Source organism: Aulonocara stuartgranti, assembly GCF_965226115.1.
Source record: "Aulonocara stuartgranti genome assembly, chromosome: 17".
Lineage (NCBI taxonomy): Eukaryota > Metazoa > Chordata > Actinopteri > Cichliformes > Cichlidae > Aulonocara > Aulonocara stuartgranti.
This window is the reverse complement of record NC_138953.1, coordinates 17,733,960-17,759,683: the sequence shown is the minus strand read 5'-3', so window position 1 is coordinate 17,759,683 and position 25,724 is coordinate 17,733,960. Positions and strand designations below refer to the sequence as shown.

Sequence of the window (25,724 nt, the reverse complement as noted above, 5' to 3'; positions counted from 1 at the left end):
GGGGCTGTGGCCCCCCCACACCCTCTAGCAGATTATTACATGAAGGAACCTTTTAAAAAACAAAAAACAAGCGCGTCCATGCTCACAGGTGTACACACGGGTGATCACACCCACAAACTACACCCTTTTTGGCTCCTACCTCAAAGCACACTTTTCTGTTGATCTTATGTGCTGCACAATAATGTTTAACATTTAGTATTTACTGTCATATTCCCATATATCATTGTGATGTTGTTTATTCTATTACTCTTGTTCTCTTCTGCTTGCTTTCTTTTTTCTTTCTCAGCAGGTGATCCAGGTGATTGATATATGCATTTTTTTTTTCTCTGCCCGTTCTGTTGGTTTTTGTCTTTTGCCCTTCTCCCCCGTCCCTCTTCTCAGCTGTTTCTCTTTCCCTCTTTCTTTCTCCCCTTCTTTCCCCCAGTCAAGTCTGTCCCATATTCAGTAAGTGAAAATAAAATAAACAATAAAAGGTGAATCAAATGGACCATTACGGCAAGGCTGGGATGGTCAGTTTGGTAAAGTAAATCCGTTGGGCATCTTTCTTTGCCTTTAGACAACAATTCTGATGGCAAAAGAGCCAAACGGGACAGGCCAAAAAAAAAAAAAAAAAAAAAAAAAATTCCCGGGGGTGTTCTACCAAGCATGCATCATCTGTGGTGACTTAGGTGGAAAAATAATCAGTTAAATTAAGGGAGATGGCCCTAAAAACTCTGAAGCAGAGATGTCATCAAGTACACTGCTGTTCCAACTGTAGAATGATCGAGCTGCTCTCTCGCGTTCTCGGGAAGTCCGGACTTCCGCGTGAACAAAATACAGACTAGCAAGAAAGCAAGTGCACACTTGTGTAGTTGAGTATTGAGAAACGGGCACGGTGTAACAATCTGTCTTACTTCCTGTTCTATTTTGAAGGTTCGATTCTCTTCTGGCTGCTGTTGAGATGTCATTAACTCTCTCCTCAGTCTTTAACCACGTTTCTTTGACCTGGATGGAAAATGTCTTTTTATGTCCCTTCCTATCCTCACCACTTTTGCCCCGTCTCATTCCTGCATGTTTCTCTTGTTGACTTCCTGTCGTTGGTTTATGTCATGATCCTGGGTCCTTTTGACCCAGCATTTTGTGTTTTCTCTTCGATTTTGGTTCTGTTCTTCCTTTGTTTAGTGTTTACTCTGTTCTGCCCGTGTGTTCCTGTTTTATTGTGAAGGTCTGCGTCTTATGTGAGTGTTTTCAGTTTGCCTCCCTAGTCTCGTTATGTTAATCACTCCCAGCTGTGTTTCCCACCTGTGTGTAATCTCCCTGTGTTCTCTGAGTGTATTTAAGTTGTATTTTCTGTCTTAGTAATTGCTGGTTCGTCTGTGTTGTTTCCCCTTGGTCTCCCTGCGTCTTCCCATATGTATTTCTCCGGACCTCCCTGCATCCTCGTTCTGGTTTGTCTTATTAGTTTACCCAGTTTAGGTTTCCAGTTTCATGTTTTGTCGCCACCGCTGTTTGTACTTACCCACCCCTGTTAATAAACACTCACCTGCACCAGAGCTGCTGCCTTTTGGGTCCTTCCTACATTCCACACAGCTTCCCCCTGCAATCCGTGACAGTTTTTCTGTTTGGTTTCTGTGGTTTTTGTTAACTTCAAGTTTGTATTAAATATGTTTTTTACTATTCATGCTGCTGGGAGTTGGATACCCAAAAACCTGTTACCTGATGACTCAGGTGTTCACTGATATAGTGAAGATATCTGTACGTATGTTTGCAACCATCCAGCAGAAGTCAAGTTGTAAGAGAGTATTTGAAGAGCAACAATCAAAGTAGAACTTTAGCCCTGAAAACGTCTCTGCACTGAGCTGCTGTACAATGGAACAACTTCCTTATCAAACTATAAAATGAGGAGCGTTTCTAAAGAAGCCTTGAACATACGGTTTCTCGGTAACTCGCAGCTTTGTTTGGTCTTTGTGCTGGTTTGTGTCTGCTGGACGAGCTCAGTGGAAAAAGGCCTTCAGGTGTTTTTATGATTTAATCTTTTATGACTTTAGCTTCTGCTGTGAGGTTACCATCTATTTTTAATCGTCAAACAGACAAACACACTCACCCAAAATCTCTCCTAGCAAGAAGCTGTTTTCAAACACATTTCTGGACAGTAGGGACAGTTCGAGTCCTGAGAGGGTCAAAGGTTGAGGGGTCAAGGGTTTCACAGGTCCCAGTGACGGTCAGCAGGCCTCCTCACAAGTCTGACAGCTCCTGTATGTTTGATGAATATGGATGCTGTCAGGTGAGCGCCCCGGCAGCTCACAGGTCACCTTGGTGGCGATCTCCAAGCAGCACCATCTGGCCTCCACGCTGACACATTTACAGTTCACGCTCGGCTGCTCTGTGCACACTCACTAACAGGTGCAACAACACCAAACATGTGACACCTGGTTTTACAAGGCCAGGGAGAGAGATTATGATCCAACACTCCGAGTCAGCTGTGAGGCTGCAGGACAAAGCCACCTGCCATCATCCACGGCAACAAAACACATATCCAACAATTACACAGTGCGTGAAGAAACTCAACAATCACAGCAAACAGACTGGCAATACTCACACAGCAACCAGCAACGAGACAGCAACCAGTAAATATGAAGCTGGGAACATGCAACACACTGACAATGGAAATATTTGAAATATTTGAGAAATAACACCTCTCTTCCTGATAGCGTCAACTCATCTGGTGTCTTGCTGACAGAAGTGTAGCGGTGAACAGTCATAGCAAGTCCGACTGCACACCAGCAGCGCCACTTAAACAGGAAGTAAACTGAACACCTTCAGGTCCTACCACATAAATCTATATAAACCCGTCACCACCACCACAGTCCTTCTCTGTGGTGCCGACCAACATAGCCGGATAAAAAATCCTCAACAACCTGGTGACAAAATCCACTTCAGGATCATCTGAATCTCCTGAAGAATTTTAAAGCCTAATAAATTACCTCTGAAAGATGGTTAAGTCATACTTAAAGGAGCAAAAAAACTCTTCTGGACCGCTAGAATCTCCTGGAATCACATAAATACACACTAGAACTTCTAAAGACCAGCAGAACGGCCCATTACATCGACAGGACCTTCTCAAAACCCCTACAACCTTGTTAACCTCATCAGGACCTCTAGAATCTCCAAAAGGATCCCATTCTTTAAAACACCTATTCTCCATTCTCAGAAGAAGGAGAGCACATAGTTCTTTGTGTTTTTTGCTTTTTGTGTATTTTTCTCATGTCATCCAGATGTTTTGAAAGACCAGGGTCACGATTTTTTTTTTCACCCGACCTACTTTTTTTTCCCACTTGAATCGTGTTTCAGCTCATTTGAGAGTTTTATTTGTGTTTCTGTTTCTGTGTGTCACAGGCACATTTAAGCTGCTGTCTCTGCCAGCCGTCGCTCGAAAGACAGATTTTTTCTGACTCATGAAATCCAAGAACAACCACAGACCAAATAATGTGGCTCAGATTTAGTCACAAAGAATCTCTGTGAAATTAAACTTAAATAATTTTGTCAAAGGGAAACGTTACTGTGCGAGTGTGACATGTCTGAGGCCCTGACTGACTGTGAGGAGGTTCATAAGGAGAACTGAGATCACCTTCCTGACATTTAGAACAGTGGCTGTTATGCAGACTTTAACTCTAAACGGATTAGCGGCGAGCTCCGAGCTGTCATCTGTTATTTGAGTATTAAATTAAGTAAAAACAGCAGGACGACTCGAAGAATCCACAGGAGGTGAAATGTGTGGCTGCAGACTGAGTATCACTGTGGGATTCGAACCTGCGCTCCTTTCTTGTTGCTGTAGAAACAAACAGTAGCTGCTGCGGCACATGAAACAGATTAGTGGGTTACACGAGAGTGGTCGATACAAAGCCCAGAGAAACAATGGAAAACAGGCAGCGGCAGTTAGCACACCGTCCATCACCCACCCGCTCAGAACAAACAGCAGCTGCATGAGTAAACATGAAACTGTGCAGAGATGCTTCTGCTGAGCTGTTTGATCAACACCACCACTCCAATCAGCTCCTCTCAGCTGATCACATCATTACCTAACCTAAATCCAGTGATGGGTGCTGTCTCTGCCGCTTACTACTCAACTGAAGGAGGGAACATGAGGAGGTGCCATGCTTTTTTCATCATCACCGCACACCTCCTGCTTCCTCCTCTCTCCTTACCTTTGGACTAACTGCTCTCCTCCATTTTAAAGCAGCTTGCTGTGTGTTTACATTTCCTCTTCAGTGACAAATAGATGTAAAGCTAACTGAATGAGTATAACACCACGGAGTCCCTCTCAGAATGGTAAATGGACTGATTACTTATATAGCGCTGTTCTACTTTCCCAGAGTACTCAAAGTGCTCTATACAACATGCCACATTCACCCTATCACTTTCTCTAAAATGAGTGCTTTCTAATGACATTCACATTCCAATAGGGTTAGTATCTTGCCCAAGGATACTTGGTATGCAGACTGGAGGAACCAAGGACCGAACAACCAACCTTCCGATCAGTAGGTGACCCTTAAGTCTGAAGACGAACAGGCCTATTATCAAAATCACAAGAATCTCCTCCAGGACCACAAGAACGTCCTGTAAAAGAACACCAAGATCTTCATCAGTCAATACTACAAACCACCTGAAAGTGTCTAGAAACCACCTACATTCTCTTCAATAACCCTAAAACAGCCTCAAAGGTCTAAAGGAAAAAAGTCTCTTACTCAAATATCCTCGGGCAACATACTGAACACAAAAAAAAACAAAAAACATACTGAACACCAATCAGTGTGTGTGTGTGTGTTACTGTATCCTGGTATTATGTAGAAACAAGGTGAGCCTCTCCTCTCAGATCCACACCTGCTGCTGTAATTACCCTCCGGGCCAAATGGATTATATAACACGAACACACACACACACACACACACACACACACACACACACACACACACACACACACACACACACACACACACACACACACACACACACAGCTGTTGGAGTGATATAATGACCTGTTAACACTGATGGATGATGAGGTTGAAGGTCTGAATTAATCAGGAGGAAAAATCAACAGTGAACCACAGCAGGAGCAAACGCAGGAGCAGAGCTTCCAGCCTCATGTGGACTGCTGTGAAGCTCCTGAGTTTCCCCCTGCCACTCCACAGATCTTATCATTCGCTGCATATGCAGAGATACATAAATTTACAGCCTGAAATTTCCACACCTTCAGCTGTTTTCACGCAGCCTCCTCTTCATCCTCAGTTTCAGTTTCCACATCTGCAGAGGAAATAACCGAGTCCAGCTCTAACAGATGGATCACAGTGAAAGTTCTTCAGCATGTTGAGCTCCACATGAAAACATGGATCTGTCAAACACCAACCAGACAAAAAGCTCCAGGTTTACTTTTGGTCCTGAATAAAATCAGTTTGTGGTTTTAACACCTGAATTATTTCAGTTCATGCTTAGCTAAGCAATCACTTCTGTTTGAACTGAAGGTGGTTTGGTGTGAGGCTCGGCAAGTCAGCTGAAATCCTTTAACTGTGACATGTTTAACAGAAACCTGTGTATGACTTATAGAATATTTAAGCAGGGAAGAATGCTGGTGTAGTTCAGATGATTGTATCTGGTGTAGGTGGTTTAGCTGTGGGCCTTTGTGATGTCAGATGTTGATCATTTGAGTTATTTGAAGTTCAAAGACAGAAACATCTGTCTGCATATTTTAGGTTGAGAGCAAATGAATATAAGATGGAGAAGCATTACTGCACAGTGTAAACCTTTATATAGAAATTGTATTTCCATTGGTAAATCGACTGATTCTTATATAGCGCTTTTCTACTCTCCCGGAATACTCAAAGCGCTGTATACAACATGCCTCATTCGCCCATTCACTTCTATACACAAGTGCAAACTAACCTGCATTCACACTCCGATGAACGCATCGGAGGGCAATTTGGAGTTAGTATCTTGCTCAAGGATACTCTACATGCAGACTGGGGAAGCCAAGGACTGAACCACCAACCTTCCGATCAGTAGCTGATCTGCTCTACCACCTGAGCCACAGCCACCCCAATTCATCGGGACATGAATGACTCGTTACTACATGTTTTCATTTCTTTTCCCTAATTTTTTTTGGGTGATGTGCGCCGAGGCTGACCCTTGGTATGTATGTTCTGTGATGAGAATGAATAAAGTAAAGATGGATCGGACATCATGTTCCCAGAGCACAATGACAATCAAGATCAGAAATCTGCCGCTCAGCATCCAAACCTGTCTTCAAATGCTTCACTTTATTTTGGATACTCTGTTTTTTCTCATGCCGGTATGTGCTCGTTATCACAGTAAAGATGTAGGGAAATGTACTGGTCGCTGTTTTCTCTGGAGCCCAAGCCTGATCACGTCCAAGCTCAGGCTTCAGTAATGAAGCAGTAACATCATGAAGTTGTGAGCGCGTGCAGTGGATTTTTAAACCTTTATAAGATTTTCATCAGATTTGATGGAGATTTTATGTCCCATCGATCTCTACAGCAGCTTCTAAAGACCTGCTCACAGGCACTTCAGAGACAGCAGAAGAAATGCCACCATGATGATGAGATCTCTGAGATCAGAGCTGTGTGACCTCTGACCCCACAGGTACCTGAAAACAGGTTAAATCAAACCTCCATTCTACTAAAAACAGAGCCTGCAGCAGTGTGTGTGTGTGCGCGCACACGTGTGTCTGAGTGTGTGTGTGATGTTTATCTGAAGAGGTGCCAGAGTCTGAATGAGGCTAAAAATACAAAAGCAGCTGCTGCTGAAGCTTCTTCTTTTCTTCTTACTGACTGCAACACACACACACACACACACACACACACATGCGCACACACACACATGTGCACACACGTACACACTGATTGGCGGTAAGCACAGTCCTCTCACCGCGACCTCAGTGCCTGCATCATCTGTTGCTGCTCTCAGTGGAAATGAGCAAGTGTAATCTTGTTTTTATTGAGATTCCAGCCCGGCTGCAGAAGAAGGAAAAATTAAAAACCTAAAAATAGAAGTAGAGCCACAGCAGACGGCCGCGCTGTGACGGGCCAGATGTTTGGCAGCTGGGTTTTCTCTAAGTCAGTTTCCTTTCACTGAAACTCTTCCCAATGCTATGTGTTTCACTCTAACAGAGATACATTTTATTCTTTCCAAACAGAAGCCATGTCCACTGAAGGCTGCCGTTTCCAGGGTTACAGGGCCATTACATAACAAAACCGGGTCACCTGACCACAAACATGAAGTCATGCTGGATTTTGTCAGTTAACCATGATCAGCACAACTGCCATGTTGGAGGCACCTGAGCAAGTTCTCTTGCTCGTGTTCCTGTTTTCTTCTCAGGCATGAAGTCGTGCACTCCTGCTGTGAATCATTGCACATTGTTTGAATTGTTTTCTTTGGACACTGTGTATGTGGCAGAAGTAGAACTAACAGTGGCACTTCTATTTTGGGTTCTATTGTGACAGAAATGGTGGGAGGTAAACATGTCGACAAAGCCGCTGTCAGCTCCTCCTTTAATTTTCTGTTTGGCTCCAAACGAAGCGACCATTCGGCTCGGGGTTTTCAAACGCTTTGGGCTCCTTAATAATTTACTGATGGGAATGTTTAGTGTCCTGCTGTTCTTCCTCACATTCATGTGTTTGTAATTCCATCAGCAGCAGTGCCACGACTGAGCATTAATAAGTAATCGGCCTGAGGAGCAGACTGAGCATTATATCAGCACAGCCATTCTCTGCCCTGAATGTTTCCATCAACTTTTATCTGCAACAAAGAATTATTTCTGTTTTCCCAATGGATTTCTGACTAAATGTTTCCTAAAATAGTTTGCAGATCAACTTGTTAAAAGCTGCAGTTCATATAGCATCCACGAGAGGCTCCAGGAGTGAGTCGGTCCCCACAGACTCCCATGTTTAAACTTTACAGCAGAAAAAAACATGTTTACAGCCTGACACACAAACTGTTCTGGGCTCTATGGATAATATTCCTAACTGTATTAAACTTCTGTTACAGCAGAACGATAACAGGAAGTAAAAGAGAAGAATGAGAAGAAGAACAATATCTCTATATGCAGATGACACAGTTTTATATACAGGAAAAAAAGGAGACTGTAACAGTTTATCTGAGGTTCATATCAGGAGTCAGAGACAAATATAGCAACTGTACAAGGAGAGAATGTTTTATAACTCACCTGTTTAAATTGTATTAAGGCTTTGAATTTGCCTTATTAAGGGCATGGCCTCTTTAACTGACAGGTGGATGGTGACACAGGCGGCTTTAGCTGCTAGCTGTCTGCCCAGCTTTACCTCAGCTAACTGAAGTCCCTGAACTGGACCTCTGAACTGTTTTTGTGCTGTTGGAGCCTTTTGGAGCATAATAGCATCATGTGACCAATAATATGGCTGCTATGAGGTTACTGTACCAACAGACCGTCCAAATAATCTCAGCTCCAGTTTTGGTGAGTGAAATTTGAGGATTATGATTAGGGATGGGTACCGGTATGGTTCTGACATAAACGGTAGTAACCAGACCAAAAAGCAGCGCACATTTCGGTGCTTTATTTCCCCTGAGATGTCATACACTTTGGATTCTAGCCAATCATTTTACCTTTCCAAGTATAGTAGGCGAGCACCATTTAAGCAACGGCACCGTTTCAAAAATACCAGTTTGGCACTGGTATCAGATAAAACCTAAACGATACCCATCCCTAATTATGATTGGATGTTACTGATTACAAGCAGCAGCGTTGGTGCTCCACCCAGTGCTCCACCCAGTGCTCCATAAGCCACTGGGTGACATGACAATGGCTACATCCATCTGTTATATACAGACTGTGATTTTCTCGATCAAAGTGACATTTGAAACGTGTCTGGTTGTTTTTAACTTCAGGCACCAACTCTGTGATCCATCAGCACAGAACAGCCCTACTGCTACAAAGTTAAATCCACCGAGCATTTCTTTGTTTGCCTTTCTGAGATTAAAAACAGCTTCAGTTCCTCCCAGAGGTCTGAACATCTCAATAAAACTCAATAAAGCTCCATAAATGGGCCGTTTGAGGACAAACTCTGTGTTTGATTGATAGCGGAGAAGAGAAACAGCCTGTTCTCGCTTCTTTATGATGTTTTTCTCATTAGAAGTCAAACTCCCCTGACACACAAACACAACTGTAAATCCATTACCACCCTCGTCACAGACGCAGGAAACACATTAACGCTGTAAATCAGCTCATAAATATGTGTTTTACTCTGCGCCTCCATTATGTCTGTCCTGTTGTCGAGCACATCACGGCTCCTGCTGCTCGCTTTCTTCTTACCAACGGGTTCAGTGTGTTTGTGGGAGGTCGGGACACACTTTAGAAACCAAGTGTGTATCTATGATTCTGTATGTGTGTGTGTTACTCTTTCGAATGAGCCTCGCAGTGTTCAGACAAGAGCACTTGATTTTAACTCCTGGTCCAGACCATTGAAACTGCATGTGGGTGTGTGGTTCACTTCTGTAACACTGACTTTTGGGGGCTTTCGTTCAGGTTTGGTTCCCTGTGTTGACCTTGGGTCACACAGCTAAATCTCTGAGTAAAACGACGAGGAGATAACCAAATGAATGAAAAAGCTTCAGTCTTAGAGCTGCTCTGAACAGAGAGAGCGAGGCTGAGGCCACAGGTAAAATAGTTCCTGTGGAGATGGCCGGCCGGCGGCCCTGAGCTTGTTAAGTCTGATAACAGACGTCTTCAACGCCTGTTTGTGTTTCTGCAGGCATCAGAGCAGCCAATTTCTGTTCTTCTGCTCATCACGGACACAAAGTTTCTTCTTCTTCACGTTATCAGTGCACTGCTCCTCCTCCTCCTCTGCTTTGTCTTCTGCTGCTTTTTCTTACAGTGTTCAGCACTTTTCTCACTTTTTTTGCTTCTAATCAACCACGGGCCAAGCGATTTGCGTGATCAGACACTAAAGTTCTTATTTTTTACAGCAAATCCATGAATCAAAGGTAATCAAACATTTCTGATGTGAGGCAGATTGTTCTTCTGCTTTTATGAGCCTGATTTAGATTTCCACCTTTATTCTTACCTGTGTGAGGACCACAGCTAAAAATCACCTTATAGCAACTTTGACACAAACACATGCGAACATACACACACACACGCATGAGCACACATAAAGAAGGATAATTTTTAGTCAGAGTCTGAAGTGAGACACCCGTAAACGAAGCAGCATCTGGCTGCAGTTTAAATACTTTTTTGTCTCGGTCTTGGTCTCGTCTCGACTTGGTCTTGGTCTTGTCTTGGTCTCGATACCCTCTGGTCTTGGTCTCGGTTTAGGCGGTCTTCACTACAAGTCTAATAGATAGATAGGAACCAATAAAAGTGTAAAACCCCTGAACTGAGAGCCCATGAGTCATGAGTCACTGAGAGCAGTGAAGCACAGAAACAGCTTCAGAGTCCATCCTGTCGTCCTTAAGAGATTCAAGTCTTCTTGAGAGGTTGTCTAGTCTTTGGGTCTTTGGGGGGGGGGGGGGGGGGGGGGGAATAAGTCGGACTGTAAATAAAGAATGGACACACACTGGTCCGGAAACATCATGTAGAGTGTTCTGGGGATTGTCTGCTGCAATGTCACAACCACACAGGTTTCTGGTCTGGTAACAGGCAGCACTCTTACAGAGGTAGGGAGAGGAGCTTGTGTGATGTGGGAGGGCTCAGTTTAGGTTTGCATCGACTGGAACTTTTAACTTTATCTGATTTAAACAGGCGAGTCATGAAAGGTTGTTCTGAAGGGGGACATGTTTTTGCAATGTGGGCAAAGCAGTGCTGTGTCTCTGCTGTGTAATGCCTACCCCCACTCACGTCAGCAACACAGCACCGTACTGGATGGAGAGCGGTCTACTGTAATGTTGATATCATGGTGACAGAGGCTGTTTGGGTAGGGCTGTGTGTCGTCACTGATTTCTATAAACTATTCGATTCGATTCAATCAAATTTTGACTCAGTCAGAAATATTACAATTCTTATCATGCATCAGTACACGTCCATATTTATATATCTATCAAAATCTGAAGAAAACCATGAATCAACATAGGGCTGAAGAACATTACCCGAAGCTGAGCAAAGTTACAGCAGTTTTATTAGAGACAGAGCTAAGCGTTTTGCAATTTTGCATAATTTAAAAAAGTTAAAATTTCCTCAGTATTGAACAGCAGAAATTAGGCTTTGTCGGAGGTCGACAAACCAGCTCCCGACAACACTGTACACAACAGTAGACCAGTGCGTAATAAGCAAATGTATTATGCAGAAAACTTAGATTTGAGATGGGAAACTGTTCTTGAAGGACACTGAGAGAAAAAGCTGTGCAAGAAGTGTGATTTTATCATGGTGGAAGCAAAACAGCAAAAGTAAGAGGTAATCAATAATGATGTTTATCAAACGTGAAGCGTAATTTTGATCTTCTTTTGCTGCTGGTTCAGTGAATTTTGGTAAGAGAGTGACAAAACCTGCAGCTTCAGAATCTGTGAGATGTCGGGTTTCAGCCCCGACGGCGTGTCTGTGTATGTGCCATCGGCTGAACGATCCATGCTTTGTGTTTAAATTTTTGTACGGAATCCATTTACCTGCACTCATTTGCTGGTTTAGTTGTATAGTGGTTGTTGAAATAGTTTTGTGAGCTTTAACCTGAGATTCTGGTGTTTCAAGCAAAATACATTCATATTTAAAAATCAATTCAGGATTTAATGAAACAATATCACTTTTTTCAAGCTAAAATTGATTTAAATCTGAAAAACTATTTTTTAAACCCACCCCTATGTAAACATGTTTATTTCTGCTTTAACATGAGTGTCTATGGGGACTGACTCACTGCTGCCCCTGCTGGACATCGATGGTTGGGTTGTTTTTCTTGTTTCCACTGGCATTATCGTAGTTTTGGCCCACAGGGAGAAACTTTAACGCTTCCTCGAGATTCAGTCTGTCCAAGAAAGCAGTGACATGATGGACTTCCTGTGGGTGAGTCAGACTCACAGACCTGCAGCTCTGCTCCAGCCTCTTTAAATCTGAACTTCTCTGTTAGCTGCTGTGCTTGTGAAATTAAATTTGAGAGCATTTATTCATATCCTGCTCCGTGCTGTGATTTGTATTCTCCTGCTGTGGCTTTTTCATTTAATTTCACCTTTTTAAATCCTTTTCTCTGCCTTTCCCACAGCGCCGCTCGTCACAGGACAAAAACAAAAAATTAACCCACGCCTGAGCTGTGGTTCCACTCGCAGCTCAAATCATCTCCTGATGACCCTGTTTGTCTCATCAGATCCTTTCACAGATAAACATTTGATCACAGGGTGTACATGAGGGAAACAAAACAAGAAAACCAGTCGCATTGATTCTACGGGTGAATGATTTCAGACATCTATAACACTCTGATTTGTCTGACCAATAAAGCTGTCATGGTGTAAGAAACATAAAAGCACCACTTTGTTCCACTTCTCTTTTTGTTATTGGTTGTGCTGCACCTCTTTGCGCTCATTTTACATCTTTTCCGGTTCTTTTCTCATTTCTGTGTTGCAGTTCCTGGTGGTTTCAAACTGACTCTCTGCCACGGACTCTAGGCTCCTTGGCAGGACCTATGAGGCTGTGATTTAACCCATAAAGGGACAGTAGAAGCCATTTGACTGCACAGCAGTGAACTGTGGACTCCATCATTGAAAGAGGAAGTGAAACGCATTATGCACCAGAGGTGTGGACTCGAGTCACATGACTTGGACTCGAGTCAGACTCGAGTCATTAATTTTATGACTTTAGACTTGACTTGAAAAAATGTTCTAAGACTTGTGACTTGACTTGGACTTTTACACCAATGACTTGGGACTTGAATTGGACTTGAACCGGTTCACTTGAAAAGACTTGATATTTTACCCCAAATATAAAATTTAACATGCATATTATATAGAGATTGAAAATGTGACGTCATTCACGGGTAGAACCGCAAAGGATTCTGGGAACTCGTGGCAAGCGGTACTAGCGCACACAGGCTTTCAATTAAAATCAGTTATACAGCGATAAAAAGAAACACAAAAATGTCAAGAAGCCGTTGTATTATTAACTGCAATAGCCGGTCGCATGACAGCCACGGGAAGTCGACGGGTAAAGAGATCGGTTGTTATCGGATTATGTCGTTGAAGAGAAATTGTTCGAGCCAAGTTTCCGAAGTAACAAACGGCGACGGGTGGCCTGGATTGCAGCCATTCAAAGATCAAATATAACGTCCCAGAACACTCCAGCTCACAGGTTAGTCTGCTCCAAGCATTTCCACGAAGGTCAGTGTTTTTTAGTAGTTAATACGTCATTTTCATAACATAATTAGTGATATAGGTTACAAGCAAGTCTGGCGCTGAACAGAAATTGTCGCGCTATGCTCCTTTATTTATTGTGCATAAATAGTGAATTGTCCTGACACAATATTGCGTTTCGCTTCTGTTATTATGGTACATTGACAAAAACATATACTTTTATTCACAGGATAAAACAGGTTTTTTGTATCACTAATTGCACAGTACGATTACAGCATACAATATTATTGTCACTGCTACATTTCTGTGATGGGTACCAGAAATTATTTCCACTACTAATTAATTACCGTTGAGCTCAAAGGTCCTATTAATAAACGGTTAACGAATGTGTATTTATGACGACAATTTGTGAGACTGGTAAACTTATGATACGTACGATGGTCTTTCGTTCTACACGGTGCATTTCAAGGTCCTGTACCCATCCGTCGGTAAACTGTACCTGGGCTTGTTGCAGTGACCTGAAGTTACTAAACTTCATGAGTGTATGCACTCACTCCAAGAACCGTATAATTATAAATATGCATATAAATATGCTACGATGAGATAGCTGACTTCATCTAACTAGCAAATGTTGTCCAGGCTACGTTGGTGATACAGTTTTTTTTAATGTGTATGATATTTTTGTCATGCGATTTTAAAGCTGGTCCTACAACCGCATCCAAGAATAACATGCAGCTTATCTCAGAACTGTCGGTGAAAATTATTCTTGGAGCTAGGTTTAATTGAGCTGCATTTTAAAGAGGTGCAATTTCACAATTTGTGTATATTTTCTAAGTTCACTATTTTGTCATGTGTTGAGAAAAACACAGATTTTAAAATTACATGGTCTAATATTTACATTTAGCATATAACTGCAACATTATTTTTTTCGTTTTTTTTTTTTTAAAGACTCGAAAGGACTTGAAATTCAAAGTTTCAGACTTGTGACTTTACTTGGACTTTTACACCAGTGACTTGAGACTCGACTCTGACTTGCCTGACATTACTTGAGACTTGACTTGAGACTTGAGGATAAAGACTTGAGACTTACTTGAGACTTGCAAAACAATGACTTGGTCCCACCTCTGTTATGCACATTTGTGTGATGACCACAAACTGCAGGACCTCTGACTAATGGCCCTGAGACAGTGAGAGAACAGACTGAGCGCGTCCAGGCAGAGGTGTGTTGACACAGAGGAGAGTGAGCTCTGAGCCGGACAGAGAGAGTGGAGGGGAGCACTGTGAAAGTTTAATGTAAAGCCTTCAGAGCAGAAAGTCTCTATGTTTGTTCTGCTGCTGACGGATTCTTAACGGCTCAGTCGGCGTTTCTTCCACAAATCCCACGAACAAACCCAGAGTGTCAGCCAGACTCACAATAGTCTCACTTCACAGCACCATGGCTCGCGCTGGCTTCCTGCCGGGGACGACAAACTTTAAAAATGTCTCTGAAAAGCAGAGTTACATGTGGTTTCCGCACACGGAGTGGACCACGCAAGCGGCAGTGGTTCAAGGATAAACTGATCTGCTGTTCAGCGCTGACTGCGCTTCTCACTCTGTGTTGAATCAAAAACATCTTAAAGCCAAAATCAAGAGAGAAAAATCATCATGGCTCACGCATAATTAATAGATAAGACTAGAAATCCCTCACACAGGCTCAGTGTGACACATTAAACTACAGGATGGGCCATTTATATGGATACACCGTAATAACATGGGAATGGTTGGTGATATTAAAGTCCTGTTTGTGGCACATTAGTATATGTGAGGAGGCAAACTCCTCAAGATGGGTGGTGACCATGGTGGCCATTTAGAAGTCGGCCATCTTGGATACAACTTTTGTTTTTTCAATAGGAAGAGGGTCATGTGACACATCAAACTTATTGGTAATGTCACAAGAAAAACAATGGTGTGCTTGGTTTCAACGTAACTTTATTCTTTCATGAGTTATTTACAAGTTTCTAACCACTTATAGAATGTGTTCAATGTGCTGCCCATTGTGTTGGATTGTCAATGCAACCCTCTTCTCCCACTCTTCACACACTGATAGCAACACCGCAGGAGAAATGCCAGCACAGGCATCCGGTATCTGTAGTTTCAGGTGCTGCACATCTCGTATCTTCACACCATAGACAATTGCCTTCAGATGACCCCAAAGATAAAAGTCTAAGGGGGTCAGATCGGGAGACCTTGGGGGCCATTCAACTGGCCCACGACGACCAATCCACTTTCCAGGAAACTGGCACCCATAATGTGGTGGTGCACCATCTTGCTGGAAAAACTCAGGGAACGTGCCAGCTTCAGTGCATAAAGAGGGAAACACATCATCATGTAGCAATTTCAAATATCCAGTGGCCTTGAGGTTTCCATTGATGAAGAATGGACCCACTATCGTTGTACCCCATATACCACACCAACCCATCACTTTTGTTGTTCCAACAGTCTTGGAGGGATCCATCCAATGTGGGTTAGTGTCAGTCCAATAGCAGTGGTTTTGTTTGTTAACTTCACCATTCACATAAAAGTTTGCCTCATCACTGAACAAAATCTTCTGCGTGAACTGAGGGTCCTGCTCCAATTTTTGTTTTGCCCATTCTGCAAATTCTGTGCACCGATCTGGGTTATCCTCGTTGAGATGCTGCAGTAGCTGGAGTTTGTAAGGGTGCCATTTGTGAGTAGCTAATATCCGCCAAAGGGATGTTTGACTAATGCCAGTCTCAGTGACATGCGGCGAGTGCTATGCTGTGGGCTCTTGCTGAATGAAGCTAGAACAGCCACTGATGTTTCTTCATTAGTGACAGTTTTCTTGCGTCCACATTTTGGCAAATCCAACACTGAACCAGTCTGGCGAAAGTTAGCAAGCAGTTTGCTAACTGTAGCATGGGCAATGGGTGGTCTCGTAGGGTGTATCTGCTGCAATGACCCGGTTACTGCGTTCACTAGATATCAACACAATTTCGATCCGCTCCTCATGTGTTAACCTCTTCGACATGTCAATGGCTGTGAACAAAGAGAAACTTGGAAATAACTCATGAAAGAATAAAGTTACGTTGAAACCAAGCACACCATTGTTTTTCTTGTGACATTACCAATAAGTTTGATGTGTCACATGACCCTCTTCCTATTGAAAAAACAAAAGTTGTATCCAAGATGGCCGACTTCTAAATGGCCACCATGGTCACCACTCATCTTGAGGAGTTTGCCCCCTCACATATACTAATGTGCCACAAACAGGACTTTAATATCACCAACCATTCCCATTTTATTACGGTGTATCCATATAAATGGCCCACCCTGTACAACCACAGTCAGACTCTGCTTCTGTCCCTGCTCAGGTGTCACATTTCAGGACATGATAGAATCGTGTGATGTTCAGAAAGGTCTCTGAGTGAGGCTGCTGAAGTTCTGCACTGTTTTTTCTTTCAGACATGAACGAGGTGACATACATCTCAGACGCCCTTAAATCACAGGGTTTAGCCTCGGTGTCAGCACACACTGATTCTGAAGCTACGTTTGAGCTTTAAGAAAACTTTCCTCCTCCTGCTGGATCAGAGTCAAGTTTCCTCTCAACACCTTTGCTCTCTGATCTCATCTCCTGTCCTCCAGAGGATCACAGCTCACCTGTGTGTGCCTGCTGGACACGTGACCTGTGAGGTGACAGAGCCTGTCACATGACTGCGGCAGAAGAGCATCTGTCTCCTGAATCCAAAGAGTATTCTGTTTTCTCTCGATGTTTTTAGTACCTTGGGGCCACCAGATCAGGGCTCCAACAGATCTCCAATTAATTAGTGATTATCAGCAGCTGATCACTGATCAATCTGCATGGATATTATTGGCTGGTTGGATTCAGTTAAATTTCCAGTAAAAAGACAGCAGTGATGTCGGTTTGCTTGTTTTAGTTTAAGATGGGCTGATAAATCTGAAGCTGCAGTCGCTGATGATTTGTCGGCATCTTTACGCAACAAACAGGGCATCAAACGGCCACTTATTTCTATCTGCCGCGCCATGATTCATTCGTAGAGTCCATGTCACCTTTCTGCTGACGTTTGCTGCTCTGTAATCCCACAATTTCGAGAGAAAAATAAGGAAGAGGAGGGAGAAGTGTGTGTGCTGAGCAGAGATCTCAGGGGTGTGTTTATCTTTCATCTGCTCTGACTGAAGCTGCTGTTTCTTTAAATAAAAGGAGCTTTCTCCTGCAGCTGAAGGACCGTGTGTGTGTGTGTGTGTGTGTGTGTGTGTGTGTGTGTGTGTGTGTGTGTGTGTGTGTGCGTGTGTGTGTGTGTGTGTGCAGCTGGGCAGCAGTGTATTTATCTCTTCGTCATTGATATTCACAGCCAGCTCCAGATCAATGAGCCCCGACACTCGGCCTATTATTTCATTTCTGGTGTCTAAAAGGCAAAGCCACGACTCCGCTAAATTGTTTTCCATTTGGTTTTGGCTGACTCGTCACAAAGAGTGAGGCGAGGAGGAGGCTAGCAGGGAGCGGCCCTCCTGAGGGAGTGAAGGATGGAGGAGGAAGAGGAAATAGCCTCTGATCCTGCAGCCGAACCTTTGGAAGGAAAAATTTGGTGGGAGAGCCGAGCTTGTGTTCAGTCAGATCACTGCTACCCATCGTGAACACGAACACGTGTAGAATACGGAGGTTATCTGAAAAAGCAGATTTAAGTGTAACAGAATGACACTGACTTTATTTCACAGAGTTTACAGATCTCAGAGAGCAGCACACGTCTAGAGCTTCTGGTTAGTAACGTGGTGTTTGCTGGTTTAGGCAGAAAACATCAGATCTACAGAGTTTGATGCAAATCGAGAATATGTTTTTAAGAAAGCTGTGAATTTGATGGTTAATGAAGTAACTCTGCTGATCTTTCTTGTTGCAGTCTGAAGTTGTATTTGGAAAGTGTCCAGCTGACACATGTCCAGGATCTCACAGGGTACCAGGAAGCCAAGTGAAGCCCAAAGTCCAGCTGTCATCTGGCAGCAGCAGTAAACAGTGAAAGCTGAATGGGAGTAACCGCCAAAGCTCTTTTGTGATCTGAGGGGTTGCTGTCATATTTCAGAATGACTGGATGTGCACCTGAAGCTGAATAAATGTTTAAACATATGTAACGAAAAAACCCCACAGCACACAGATGTTTTTATTTTTTGCTTCAGTCTAACTAAAAAAACCCAAACACATGAACTCCAACAACGTGCCTCAAAAAGCCGTGGCCCCACCCCCTCCAGAGGGAACAAGGTCGTTTAAATGACTCTAATGATCAACAGAACAGGAAGTGAATTCATGAGAGTCATAACAAAGGAGCTTTTTCCTCTTCACTGCAGCTCCTGCAGTTTTTGGGAAAAGCCTCATCACCACTAAAATGCAAATCCCACCACTTCACCTAATAAGCCTCTTCATCAGCTTCCTCTTCTTTTCGGCTCTAATTGTCTGTCATCCAAAATAATCACCCCCCAGCCTCAGAGTGTCATTAAAGCGGTCATTTCCAGATTACACAGGAGCAGCATTTTGGGATGAACTGAACTCTCTTCTGACTACACAAACCATCTTTTCTGCTTGGCTGCTCCTCTAGGTGGCTTCATTACAGAGCCCATTAAGAATAATCACAGTGTGTGTGTTCTGAGCGCCTAATGCATTAATTTAATTAGCAGCATTAACGACTTATCATCCCACAGAGAGCGGAGAAGAAGAGACAGCCGGGATGGAAGTGTGGCAGTAAAAACAGCCGTGAAGGAGGTCAGAGTCTAAGCGACAGTCGGACAGTCAGCAATCAGTCACACCTGCATCCAGGTCTCCTCTCTGGGATCAACTTATTGCACTGTGAGGAGTCAGAATCGAATCCCTGATCCACAGCTGACTGCAAAAAACAGTTCAAACAGAGGAGGTTGTTCTGCAGAAGAGCTGGTAAAATTCCTTCTTCTGCAAGTTTGGATTTTAAGCTACTGCACAATCCACTTTGTATTGTCTCTGTCCTGTCTTTGTTTATTGTACATAGTTAGTAATACATAGATAGTTAGTAGTAGCTTTTTATCTCCTAATTTTACCCAAATTTAGCGAGTTATTATTTATTTGTATTTCCTACTTTTATATCTCTCAAAAATATATTTTTTATATTCTTATAAATGCACCATGGGGGACTTGGGCTGAAACAGCATTTCAGTACGCTGTATACTGTGCATATTGTTGTATTGACAATAAAGACCTTGAATCTTGAATCCTGATTTTCTGCAGCAAACAGCTAAACTGCTTTCAACCTCCTTTGAAGGTTTCTCTCTAACAATGACCTCAGAAAGTCTCAAGACTTTCATCCAGGAAACGAGGGTTCACCTCACACCAAAACGGTAGTGTCAAAAATTAAAAATATATATATATATATATATATATAAATATAAATATATATAGATATAGATATATATAGATATATACAGCATATACTCAGACATTAATCAATACTAAAATTACTGCTAAATGAAGATACAATAGTTGTTTTTGCCTCCTTCTGACACACACACACAGATCCTGCCTCAACAACAGCTAAAGTAGATAACATTAATAACACTGAACACTTTAAGAGGAAGGTCAGAGGTCAGTAAACCTCCTGTTTCAACAACAGTGGAATACTTTACACTCATTATAAATAGTAACCTGGCCAGAGCACATTAGCATTAGCTGTTTAACTACTAGCAGTTACATTTTGCCACCTGTTATCATTACTGTAGCAATTAGCAGCTTTAGTTAGATAAAGATAAATAATTATAGCAGCTGATCAGATCACAGCTGGCACTTTGATCAGGGACAGAGTTGTTTACGAACATGTGGAGATGTGCGTGGGGTGCTGCTGTGCAGAGCAGCACAGGGACGTAGCTGAACTGAGCAGAGAGTCCAGAGGGTGGAGAATCAATTGGAGCAAATAACAAGTGAAACCTGGAGCAGAGCAGCTAATCAGACGGTCTCAGGCCTGGAGAGCAGACAGACAGACACCGTCTGCAGGATGGGGTCAACGTGTTTGAAATTCTAGCATCATGACAATCACTCTTGTTTCACTAGCTCTGTTTTAATCTTCATAAATTATTATTTAATATCTATCCAAAATGACTTCTTCAGGTTCATAAACAGCTGCAGAAGGCTCTCCTGTTTCTGTTGATAGCAGCTTGATGAGTCCTGACAGATGATTTGTGGCTGAAAGTAGATCTGGAACAAAAGCAAGAAAAACACGTGAAACATCATGCAGGAGGAAGTATTTCTCTCCGAATGGAGCTGAGCATCAGCTCAGTGGCAGTGTGACTTTAAGAAGCTGGAGGTGAAATGAAGTCTTCAGGATGTGAAGACTGAATCTAAGGGTCTGAAAGTAAATATGAAAGGACACAGAGTGATTATGTGACAGCCAGGTGACTCCTCTCCTCTAATCTCTGCTGTTTCTACAGACAACACTTTAATTCCAGAGTTTATTCTATAAGGCAATCACACAACAGTCTGTTACATCACTGAGTAACCTGGCCTTTCTGCCGCTATCCTCTTCCAGCTGCGCTGTGTCCTCATCACTAAACGACACGATCCTGAACAGCCAGAGATGATATGTGACGAGGAGGTAGCCTCTGACTGAATCCAGTTCAAATATGAGGCGTGCCGAGGTTTTGATCCCAGCAGACTCTGTCTGTAATTTCCTGAAAATATTAATAAGTTTGATGCTGTCTGAGACACTGTGAAAAAAGCTGGACGTCAGCAATTCCGCGTGAATCACGCAGATTACACCGGTTTAAAGAAATTACACAACTGAGTGAGGGAACATTTTTCCACATTTATGCTTTTATGAAGAAACGTTTCCAACATTTACACAATTCCCTTTAATTTTTTTATTAATTCAGAGACTGAAAATGAGCCTTTTACGTTTTCCACTGAGGCATGGGAAGCAGCGAGAACCGAGCCCACTCTTATGTTCACGAGCAGCAGCAGGTCATGTGACTAAATAATACATGTGTGTTTGTGCCGTGTTGTGTCTGTGCCGACAGAAAAATCACAAACTCACACCCAAATCATGTATGGTGCTGCAGGTCCTTGGACAGTTTGGTTCCTGGAGCAGGATTTAAGAGCATCTGCAGGGAGTTCAACAAGGCAGGAAAACACACCTGCAGCACCAGCAGCTACCTAAAAAAATGTTCCGCAGACACAAACTTGTGAAGTTCTCTCACAGCAGAGAACACAACTCAATCAGAAGGTCTGACCTCACCTGAGGTTCACACGTCAAACAGTATCCTAATGCAGCAAGTGCTCGTGTGTGTGTGTGTGTGTGTGTGTGTGTGTGTGTGTGTGTGATTACAGTGAGCATCTGGTCCTACTTTCAGTTCTCCAGCTGATTCAAACAATCAACATTCAGCCTCATGATCTGCTGTTACTATGGTGATGTAACTGGTAAGACATGAACCACCTTCATAACCCTGAAAAAACACAGTTACACCTGAACATGCCTCCAAAACCACAGATCTGTGTGTGTGTGTGTGTGTGTGTGTGTGTGTGTGTGTGAGAGAGAGAGAGAGAGAACTTGAAGCTCCAAATGTTTTCTGACACACAGCGAGGCGAGTCATGATTTTAATATTTTGAATATTCAGTGTTCACTACTTCTCAGGAAGATCGAACCATTCCTGCAGCTGTATGCTGATCTAAAACATGCTTTGCTTTAACATCATCTGCAGGTGGCGCTAACACATCTACACAGTTTTTGGCCCCTATGAAAAAAACATGAAAAACATGATGGAGCAGTAAAACGTGGGTTGTGAGGTACAAACAGGAGAAAGATTTCTACTCCAGAGTGCTCACCACAACTCAGTCCCATTACTGACAGAGGTGTGCATCACCGAGCTGTAACTAACCCAAACTAACGTAAACCTGCAAAGCCTTTCTGTTTACATACTCAAGCTAACAACGAGCTGCATTCTCACCCCTGCAGATTCACACCCTACTGCTGAGCTTCACTCTTTCTTTTTCTGAAACGGAGGCAGCAGAGGCATGTGATCATAGAGACTCAAGTGTCCTTTTTACTGAGACAGCGGCAGCTCTTTTTCAGCACCACGGACAGCTGCCCTTAAACACTGAAAACTGATGTCTTCAAACCAAACACCAACACGCTCTTAGCTCCGCCCATTTTTGGACAAGAAGCTCCACCCACTTCATACACACATGGTCAGCATCACCTACCCCAGGGTCGTCATGGTGACGATGGTGTACCAGAAGGCTGCGGGGATGCTGGTGAACTTGCTCCCGGACATGCCCTTCTCGGCGTAGAACATGACAGTGGCGAAGATGATGATGGCCATGGTGAGCGAGAAGAGCAGGAAGCCGAGTTCCGAGGCGCAGCTCTTCAGCGTGTAGCCCAGGATGCGAAGTCCCGCAGAGTGCCGCGAGAACTTGAAAATCCGAAACACCCGGAAGACGCGTAGTGTGACGAAGGCACCACTCACGTCCTCGTTGTCGGTCATGACCAGGCCGATGTAGTACGGCATGATAGCCACCACGTCGATGATGCTCATCACGCTCTTCACAAACTTGTAGCGACTGGGAGCGACCAGCAGGCGGAGCAGGTACTCCACGGTGAAGATCATGACGCACGCAGTGTCCAGGCAGAAGAAGGCCAGCTCGTACCGCTCACCACATGACATCACCTTGACACGGTTGGGCGCGGTACCGCACGGGACCGTCTCCACCACATTGGCGAGCACCGACACTGCGATGAAGAACCCGGTGACATAGTAGAAAACCAGAGCCATGGTGGATGTGTGCGGATTCTCAAAGGCGCGCCACATGCTCTCCCGGAAGCTCATGTCAACGGGCACTGGCTCGTTGGACTGTTCAATGTCCTCATCGTCCTGGATGCGCTCCTGGTTCTCACGCCGCCGGTCCTTGTAGTCCTCATAGCAGCAGTCCCCGATGATCTCTGGAACGATGCCAAAGAACGCCAGCTCCTCGTCGTACGCCGCAATGCACTCCTGACGGGGGTAATGCAGCTTCCCAGTTCGGTAAAAGTTGAGGATGTGACGGAAGATGTCCGGGTCACGGTCAAAGAAGAACTCGTTGGTCTCCTCGTGGAAGAAGAAGTCTCGCTCTGTGCTGCCCAGCAGCGTGTCCGGGTAGCGCTCCAGCGTGTCCCGCCATGTCTGGAACCTCGTGCCGCTCACGTTTAGCACCAGCAGCCCGTCCTTCGTGCGCCGCTTCTCCTGGGGCGGCAGTGGCATGGGCGTGCTGGCCACCGGCATCCAGCCAATGGCCGCCGCGCGTGCGAACGGCAGCCACGCGGCCACTCCCGCCGCCATGCTGCTCCCAGAGCCGTGCGCGCGCTCAGAGAGGGGTCAGGCCGAGCCGCGGGAGGACATGCGGGGGAAGGGGGTAGCCGGGGAGCCCGAAGAACGGGCCGTACGCACCAGTGCCACGCGGCGGGGTCACGGACGTCCACGTGTGCCGCGCGTGTACAGAAACGCGTAAAAGTGGGAAAAACTCTCAGAGCGTCGCTCTCCTCTTTGATTCGCCGCTCGGACCCGCTCCACGCGCACACACGCGGCCGCCACGCATGCTCTGTCCAGGCTCTGCCCGCCAACGGTCCCCCTGATGTCGAGAGCTGAGCGCGAGGAGCAGCGCGAGGAGCAGCGAGGACAGACTCGAAGCTGCGCTGAGGAGGCTCGCTCTCACACACAGAGAGAGAGAAAGGGAGGCGCACACACTCCTCTCTCTCTCTCTCTGAGGGGGCGTGTCATGGAGCAGTTCTCGGATCAGATGGAGACACGCGGACCGTGTGTAAGCCCTGGCGGGCACGCGCCCCCCCGTCAGGTGGAGCAAATTGTTTTAGGCTCCACAGGGAGCGCGCAGGACGTCTCTTTGTTTTTTCCTCGGGCAGCAGAAGTCCGAGGAGGAGGAGCTTCATGTACTTATTACAAAAGTTGCCTGTATGAAGGAGAGCTGTGGCTCAGCAGGTGAATCTCAGCGGTCCCATCATTAACGCGAGAGAAAAAAATACTGTGTGTGTGTGTGAGAGAGAGAGCGAGAGAGAGATGAAAGCTGTGTGTGTGTGTGTGTGTGTGTGTGTGTGTGTGTGTGTGTGTGTGTGTGTGTGTGTGAAATATCAAACATTTCCAAAATTTATGAGAAAGAGCTCTGCTGTATCCTTGTGTGTTTGTTCTTGTGTGGATCTGAATCTGAAACAGCTTAATGCAAAAGCTGAGTGGACACACTGTCCCAGCACACGGTCAGTATAACATCTTAACTGTGGTCTCTAATGCTTTCAGGGATCCGTGTAAAGCGCTGTAGATGGTTGAAGTTAAAGGAAATTCTCACTTAGTTTTGAGAAACTGTCCGAAAATCACTGAGCTGTGAAATAAAGTATGTCATCCTGAAACGCACTGATTCGACTGATTCAGGCAGCAGCGCTCTAATAGTCTGAAGGCCAGCTGGTCATCCTACAGACACAACTTAACAAATGCTTCATTTGGAGAGGAGCTCAAGTGGATCCAGCCTTAGAGAGAAGGAAGCAGAGATCCTGGACCTGGTCTCCAGCCGGATTGCCTGGCATCGTCAGGTCCATTAGACTCATTAGTCTAATGGACCTGATCCAGTGTTTGCCAAAGTGCCTGGGCCTATTTTACTGCAGCTCCAGACTCTCACTGGAGGAGGTCAGAGGAGTCGACACATCTGGAGTCTCCTCATTTTTCATAAACTCTGGCTGCTAACCAGTTTTCTGTTTATGGAGTGCTGTGAAATCATAGCAGAGTCATGTGTATCTCCAGACTTTTTTAAAGAAGTTGCTTTCTGTCTGACACCTGTTACTCTCAGCCAGCCTGCTTAACTTTGGGATTTCCTCTCACAGAAGATGGCAGCTGAACAGCTCCGAAACATCAGTAGCCAGATGTTCGTTTGTCAGTCTGAGTGAGCCCCACTGAAATCAAGTGAAGTCAGAGAAGAGTAGGTGCTCGGCAGTTCGCAGACCCTCTAAACAACATTATAAGCACCGGATCGCTTCTTCCTGTCAGCCATTGCTAACAGGAAGAAGCACACAGACTAACTTCAGGCCAGAGAGCATGTGAGATGAGGAAGAGTTAACCAGCATGTGGAGCTCATTTAAAACTGCGCAGAGCTGAATAGACGTGGCAGACATCAGGAAGAGTACCAAAAAGAGCACAGGCATGAGCAGCCCAAAGAGCGCAGTCTTCATCACACAAGAAGTCACATGACGGGCTCTTAGAGACGCTCCGAAGAGATGGATGTCCATGAAACCTACACACAGAGCAGGTTGATCCATTGAGTGAGTTAGAGCTGTGCTGAGCTCCAGCATCAGCAGTCAGAGGAGGTGCAGGCAGGAGGCAGGAGGTCTCACACTGCTCCTAAATCACAGAACACAACGAAGCCAGAGCAGCTCAAATCA

At 44.4% G+C, this 25,724-nt stretch overlaps 1 protein-coding gene and 1 long non-coding RNA gene across 2 annotated transcripts in view; both read right to left on the bottom strand.

The window, feature by feature from the left end:
• The window catches only part of LOC309691772 (A-type voltage-gated potassium channel KCND2-like), a 101,756-nt gene extending 77,543 nt beyond the window's left edge, over positions 1 to 24,213 (bottom strand). Inside the window, exon 1 of the mRNA XM_082509709.1 lies at positions 22,514 to 24,213. Coding sequence (XP_082365835.1) covers positions 22,514 to 23,625 — 1,112 coding nt within the window. The 5' untranslated portion in view covers positions 23,626 to 24,213. The remainder of the gene's footprint in view (positions 1 to 22,513) is intronic.
• Positions 1 to 25,724, bottom strand: part of LOC309691790 — a 301,080-nt gene that overhangs the window by 113,262 nt on the left and 162,094 nt on the right. The gene's annotated exons all lie outside the window — the stretch shown is intronic.